The sequence below is a fragment of the Neomonachus schauinslandi genome, chromosome 6 (assembly GCF_002201575.2).
Source record: "Neomonachus schauinslandi chromosome 6, ASM220157v2, whole genome shotgun sequence".
Classification (NCBI taxonomy): domain Eukaryota; kingdom Metazoa; phylum Chordata; class Mammalia; order Carnivora; family Phocidae; genus Neomonachus; species Neomonachus schauinslandi.
This window is the reverse complement of record NC_058408.1, coordinates 31,312,113-31,319,892: the sequence shown is the minus strand read 5'-3', so window position 1 is coordinate 31,319,892 and position 7,780 is coordinate 31,312,113. Positions and strand designations below refer to the sequence as shown.

At 36.8% G+C, this 7,780-nt stretch overlaps 1 protein-coding gene across 2 annotated transcripts in view; it reads left to right on the top strand.

Annotated features, from left to right (window-relative positions):
* NEK7 (NIMA related kinase 7) overlaps window positions 1-7,780 on the top strand; it is a 169,523-nt gene that overhangs the window by 71,405 nt on the left and 90,338 nt on the right. For both annotated transcript variants that reach the window (XM_021682732.1, XM_021682733.1), the window contains exon 2: window positions 3,601-3,685. In XM_021682732.1, coding sequence (XP_021538407.1) covers window positions 3,629-3,685 — 57 coding nt within the window. In that variant the 5' untranslated portion in view covers window positions 3,601-3,628. The remainder of the gene's footprint in view (window positions 1-3,600; window positions 3,686-7,780) is intronic.

Here is a 7,780-nt window from a genome sequence, read left to right as displayed (position 1 = left end):
CCCCCACTCCAGCAACCCTCAGTTTGTTTCCTGAGATTAAGAATTCCTCAAATCAGTGAGGTCATATGATACATGTCTTTCTCTGATTCACTTACTTCGCTCAGCATAATACCCTCCAGTTCCATCCACGTCGTTGCAAATGGCAAGATCTCATTCCTTTTGATGGCTACATAATATTCCATTGTATATATATACCACATCTTCTTTATCCATTCATCTGTCGATGGACATCTTTGTTGCCATAGCTTCTTAACTGATCTTCCTTATGATTGTGAATTCCTCTACTCTGTCACGTGGCAAGAAAGACTGTCTTTCACAAACAGTGAAATCCTCTCTCTCAGCTGCTTGAAATCCAACATTAACTCTCTGGTACCAACTGAATAAAGTAAATACCATAATTTTTTTCATGAACTGACACTTCTCTGTGTTGTTAAGGTAACCTGCTACTAACTCTCCACCCCCTATCTCCTACTACCTGCCAACTTTAATTTGAAGCTCTTTATAAAGTGTTGTGCTCTGCTTTTGAGTATTTTGATGTGTTTTTTCCTCTTCCCAGAATTCCTCTCTTGCTTGGCTCATCTAAACCTTGTTAACTTTTCCTCTTCATTATTTAAAATCCAATTCAGGCAGCACCTTCTTTGGGCACCTTTTTTGATTGAAGGTTGCCAGATTTGTTGAATTTGATCATGATTTTTCTTATCATTGACTTTAGACTTATTAAACTGTAACCATAATTATGTGATGTTTTTATGATAGACATACATGCATTAATTAATTAAATAAATATTGGTTCAGCACCTATTTTGTGCCAAGCATTGACCTAAGCACTGGGGATACAGCTGTGGATGACACATATAGGTCCCTGCAACATGGAATTTATAATCTAGAAGATTGAGTTGGATCCTTTAGTATGCTGGTATTTATTATAATGCTCTAAGAGTGATTTATATAGCGAGTAATATTTCACAGAGGTCTTTGACCTGGAAACCCTTTTTTTCATGGAATGTTTTGTGAAACTGTCTGTGCAACACTAGATGTGAAATGCTGATTTTAATTATTTGGATTCCACAGTAAAAGATATTCTAATTCATTACTAGAGTTCTCTTTCTCCTTCCCTCTCCTCCTCTCCTTGGATCTAATACTATATAAAATCCAATCCAAAAATAGAAAATACAGTTATATTTTATGACCAAATGAGGTTCATCCCAGAAATGAATACCGGCTTGACATTCAAAAATGAATCACCATACCTGAACATTTTAACAAACAAAAAAACTATATAATTATCTCAGATGTAGAAAAAGCATTTGAGTTAAAATTTAACATCTATTCTTTATAAAATCTAGCAAAGTAAGAATAGAAGGGCACTATCTCAACCTGATAAATTAAGACATCTTTGAAAAATGTACATCTTTCATTCATGTGAAGAATGCTTTTGTAAGGGAGCATATTTTTCTAAGATATGCCTCTTTGGCATGTTGATTAATTTTTTTTAAGATTTTATTCATTTATTGACACAGAGAGAAAGAAACACAAGTAGGGGGAGTGTGAGAGGGAGAAGCAGGCTTCCCACGGAGCAGGGAGCCTGATGGAGGGCTCAATCCCAGGACCCTGGGATCATGATCTCAGCTTCATGAAGGCAGATGCTTAACGACTGAGTCACCCAGGCGCCCCGGCATATTGATTATTTTAAGCTGGTTATTTTTAAGATGCTGCAAACACAGGAGAAGCTCTGGAACCTGAGTATAGGTTACCATTTTGTATGAGACAGTTGTATTTGTAAGAAAAAAATCTCCATTTGTAAGGTGTCTCCCTTGCTGTACCAGTAAGAGGGTTTGACTCAATTTCTAGAAACTATTACCAATAGAGATGGCAATGAGTTAATCTGAATAACAACCTTACTATTGTTTACTGTGCTTTTCCTGGTAACCTCCCATAACTGACTCCCAACATCTTTGGTCTTTGGCTGAAGATGGTATTTATGTTGATGGCTTTGACCATTTTGGGGAGCTGCTCAGTTTTCCTGAGTTGCTTATATATATATAAGATATATATATATATATCTATAGAAGGTATATATGTTATCAAACTTTTCTCCTGTTAGTTTTGATATATGTTATCAAACTTTTCTCCTGTTACTGTCGTGTCAATTTGATTCTTACAGCAGCTAGAAGAACCTTGAACAGTGAAGGGAAATTTTTCCTTCCCAACACTTTATTCCTGATAGGAACAATAAAAAGATGTCTACTCTCTACTTAGGTTCATTGTACTGGAAGTTCTAGTCATTAAAATAACGCAAGAATCCCCAAAAATCTACTTGAACTGATAAGTGAGCTCAGCAAGTTTGCAATGTGTGTGGGGGTATGTGTGTGTTTATGTACATGTTGTCTTTTGATATATGGCAAGGATGACATAGTAGTGTTGGGGGGAGGGTGGGGTAAAGCCTTATCATTTCAATATCTGATTTGAAGTCAATTGGATATCCATATAGAAAAAAACCTAAATATTGACTTTACCTTGTCATACAAAAATTTAATTCCAGGTCAATTATGGATCTAAACTTGAAAGGTAAAACAACAAAGCTTATGTTAGAAGATAATGTGTGAGAAATTGGAGTACAGAAATAATTCTTAAATAGTACACAAAGATATTGTAAAGGAACGATTGATTAGACCTTATTAAATTTATGAATTTCTGTTCATTAGTTAATTGCAAGATGCCATTAGAAAGGTTTTTAAAAAGACAAGTTACAGAATGGAAGGGAATATTTACAATACAAATACCCATGTCATTTTTTAACTGTTTTCTAAAAGAGTATAATGAAGTGAGGATGTGTTTTAGTTTCTCTGTTAATCCCATTTAAATGGATCCTAGTTTTTCAACCCACACATTATATTTTAGTTAAAAAATAACACTTGTGAGGAACCTAGAAATAATTGACATTGTGTAGAAAAAGTGTTGTTCGGTGGGGCAATAGCTGTGTCTTGTTTGTAGTTCACTTCTTGAGCCTTGTGCAGTAGGTGACCTAGAATTAGTCTTCAGCTTATGTTAACTGAGTTGATGGCTGAATGTTTTTAATTACAAGCAAAGTATGCATAAAAACGTAAACACCCTCATAGGAGGACTGGCCTTTTAAGTTTAAACCTAAAAACTACAGTAAGAATTATAGTTGGACATACATAACAAAAGTACTAACATTTTTAGAATACGAAGATGAGGTGCATTTTAGAGTTGTAGAACATTTACCACATTTATGGGAAACTTATGGTAATTATTTTTGCACACTGGCATGAGGAAGGGGAAGCCTGTTTGGTCTATAAGGTATAATGGAGAAGAGAGAATTTCATCTCATAAAATAGGATTTTCTAAGCACATAATACTACTTTGGAGAAATGGACATAGTTGAGACAGTGAATACCTTTTGTTTTAGCTAAACAGAGCTTGGATTTAGCAAATGACAGAAGAATGTGGGATATCTTAATGGGTGCTTTTTGAACCATTAGGTAAATCTCATATTTGAATGCAAGCCTCAGGCATATGATGAACAACATGACTTGGTAATGATTACATTATTTAAATTTCAACTTTATATTTTTGCAGAGTTCTAAAGTTCCTGTTGCTTCAGACAATGGATGAGCAATCACAAGGAATGCAAGGGCCACCTGTTCCCCAGTTCCAACCACAGGTAGTTTCTTCTAATGAAGGCTGGCGTGCGTCCGTGTGTGTGTGTGTGTGTGTGTGTGTGTAAAAGTTCCTTTAAGAAATAAAAGCCAAAAAATGCTAATTATGAATTTCCAAGTTGTAGTCAGAATTGTGTATATTTTTAAATTGTGTTTTAGAAAACTTAGTTCTCATGTACAAATATTTAAAAAAAGGCAGCTTTAGATTTTGACTTTAATTGAGTGACCTGTAGGCTTTGAGAGTTAATATTAGACTTAGGGAAAAAAGAATGCACGTGAGGCTGAGTCCAGCTTGTGGGGGTGCCTGTGTATTTGGTACCTGTCTTTGCTTTGGCTGGCTGATCTTGCCTTCTCCACAACTGCCTTCCATTATTGCTGCTTTTCTCATGTTCTCTGACTAGTAGTATGCTTCTCCTGTTAGGTGGTTGCTTGTTTTTTTGTAAAATAAGATGAATTAAAAAAAAAATGTTTCATACAAAGCTTCCCATTAAGCTCAGTATGTAATGATATGTTTGAATAACAAACACCCCCATGTAGGGGCAAAACCTCATTTTGTTGTCATTCATAAAGACCACATTTCTCAGTTTTGTGTATGAGGCATTCTGTAATATGTCTCAAATTTACTCTGCTCACCTTATCTCAGTTTTGCTTAGATAGTAATTCTGAAATTGTTTGAAGAATTGATGGACGTTCTTTCAAATGAGTTCTATAGGTTGGGGGGACTTGGGCTAACAGTTACTTTATGACCTTGCTCAGAGCCTTTCTTACTCTAATGTGCATTTTAAATTTCCAAGAGGAGAACATAGGGTGTAGTGTTTAAAATAACACTGTACCCTTATCTGACTGTGGGGCTCCCCTTCCCCCCCCTCTTTTTAAGTGCATCTATTGTCTTCTTCCAGAATTGGTGTCTAAAACACAGTTCAGAAAATACTGCCTATACATAAACTACCTTTTCTGCCTCTGTGATTTTGTTCACTTTGCACCCTCATTTTTTTTCTCCCAACTTCTGAAATCCTATCCCACTTTCAGGCACCACCTAAAATGCCATTTCTATCATGAAGCTTTTTCTGATTTTATGAACGTAGTATCTTTTCTTGGAAACCTGATGATACACATTCTTTGTATGTCTTATGATATTTCTGACACCTTTTTGTTATTTTATGTGGATATTTTCTTCTCTCTTCTGGGTTAAGCTCTCCTTGAGGAAGAGGACTGTCTCTTACTTGGGTACTATACTTCCTCACGTGGAGCAGGGCCTCAATAAGAATATGTAATTGAAGCCAACCAGAGACTCGTTCAAATGAAGATGTTTAAATTAGCCCTTTACCTAAGTTTTTTAAGTTTTGAATTAATACCAGTTAGTTAATATACAGTGTCCAATATTTTAATTTCAAGACGGTTGTTTTTTAAAATCTGTCTATGTTTTGTGTCCTGGTCATAAATTACCGAGATTATACTAAGCAACTTCTAACTATCAGATAGATATAAACACATCTTAGTGCCAATCTTACACATCTAGGCAAACACTGTTGTTTCATAGTTTACTGTTTCTAGTGAAGACAGTAGAAGAAGTACTTCGGAAAATTAGGTGGTTCATGTTATGATTTTGAAATCCACAGTTTGGAACAGCCCTAGTTTCAAAGGCGGGGAAAAAAGCACTTTCATTTTTGCCACCTACTGAGTCACCAGCCAGGAAAGGTCGAGTGGCAGTAGGAGGCAAAAATGAAAGTACCTGTTTTCCTATTAGACACAAGGCTGCCACGCAGCATAAATTTCAAGATCGTATACGTGGTTCTGCATCTCTTTTCGCACTGGTCCCTTTCGTGTATGCCCCCTGCTGCTGTTCCTGTGTGGCTGGACCGCTTTCCCTGTTGGAAACGGGCAAGTGTCATCCTAGGTTCTAGCTGCCTGTGGCAAGTGGGGGAAGGGAGAAGGCTTGCCCCCCTCTCTGCATTCAGACTGATAGTGTGAAATCATGAAAGAAAGATTACCTGACAAGAGCTTATAGGTGTTACTGCTTATTAGGTCTTTGAAAAATGTTACTGTTCTCAGTAGCGTTATTCTAAAGGGCTGGGAAAGGACAGTGTCTGCTCGGGGTTGACAACCTTCTTTTGTTTTGTTCCACACCATTGGCCTGAATAACCGGGGTGATATGGCAACATACGTAGCCAAGTGACTTCTTTCACTTTTGTAATGCAAATATACAGTGTGGACATAAACAGAAACCTAGGGAAGTCAGCTTTCCAAGTGTCAAATACCAGTTATGCCCTGTTATAATGATGAGTGATGTATATTCTTGGCATATCTTTCCTTTCCTTGTTCCGAGATGAATACTCTAACCCCATAATGCATAATGTATGGTCTCATTTTTAGAATAGGAGTTTCTTTCTTTTTTTTTTTGAAGTTTTAGAGTGTGAGATTTATGTATCTTTTCAAATGTGTTTTTGTATTACTGTTACTCTCTTGAGCTTAGGGAAAATTTGTTCTATCAGCTTCCATTTTTTTCCCTTCTCTTCCTTCTTTGATTCCCTCCATTAAAGCCTAGAAGGTACTGCAAGGATATTTTGACTAGATTTTTATTTTATATATTCTTACTGTTTTAGGACTCTTGTTTGTGGAACAATGGGTTTGGCTTAATTTTTTAAAAAAATGCAGACTATGTACAAGATAGTGACGGATAAATAGTAAAATGTTTGCTTTCTACTATGAGACTAATTTTAAACAAGGGAGGTTTACAACTAGCATTTTGTGAGAATTTTGATTTATGGTCATTGATTGAAGAGGACTGTGGTACATTCACAAGTTTATCATAAATGTAAATATAAAACAATTATTAATACAGTTCTAATGATTTCTGGGAGTGATTAGAAGGAGGATTAATTTTAATTGTAATAATCTTCAGGGTTTAGGTTATAATTATTACTTGTAAATTTGTAGATAACTAGTGTAACACTTTGGCTACCTATGAAAGAGGGCATCCCACATTTACAGGTAGAAAAATAGACAGTTTGGAAGGTATGAAAATCTTGTCTTGCTGTTTTCCAATCCAGGCAGTAAGGTAGACCATTCCTTAAAGCTTCATGGCAGCCCAAACTACAATCCACTTGTCCTTGTCCTTTCTCTGGGAAAGGAGCATGAAGAGGTGAGATGAGATTTACCTCATAGCATGTCAAGCTAGTAATCCAGGTGCATTATGGGCCAGAGTGACTCAGCCCCCAGTTGACTGTTGAGTGGATAGGATTTTTGCACATGATAACTGTATTACCTTCCCCTGTCTTTAGCTTATCTTATAGGATTCCTTTCTTTGTGAAATAAGGGTCATCATGTAGCTTCTTTTGATAAATTGATTTTGCCAAAGCACCTATCATACAGCATCGAGTAGAGCTTCTATTTTGGGGAGTCTTTATACAAGTTTATATGTATTGTTCTCCTTTTAACATTTTAACTCATTGAATAACATTATTGATAAAGGTACAGGAAAATAAGCAGCAGCTGTTTTGAGGAAAGAAGACTCTTGCCATAGTTTAAGTTCATGACCATGGACCTCAAGTAACCCTTAGATTATATGTCAGCAGCCATACCCTGAGTGCCTTTGTTCCCCTGCCTCCTCAATGACTACTTCATCTTCTTTCTCCTCAGCCCCCAATACTTTCTCCCCCACCCTCACTCTCAGCTAATGCCCTTGCTTCCTACTTCCCTTAAAAAAACTGAAACAATCAGAAGAGATCGCCCACAGACTCCTCCCATGGATATCCTCCTCCCAGAACCTTGTACTCCTGTGACCTGCCTTTTCTGTTTCCAGATAAACTGAGCCAGCTGTCCTCAAAGGCCAGCGCTCCCATGAGCCCCAGATCCCATCTTCATCCTGTGCTTATTTCAGCTTTCTCTACTGAGTCCTCCCCATTACATACTATTGTGCTGGTATTTCTTCCATCAAACAACAACCGAGCCAAACAAACTCAAAAAACAGCCTTTGAAGTCCTTCTTCTCTCCAGCTGTTGACCTATTTCTCTGCTGCCTTTTATTGCAAAATCCCTAGAAAGATTTATTTGTAGTTTTGTCTCATTTCTCCTTTCACTCTCTGAAATGTACTCCAATTC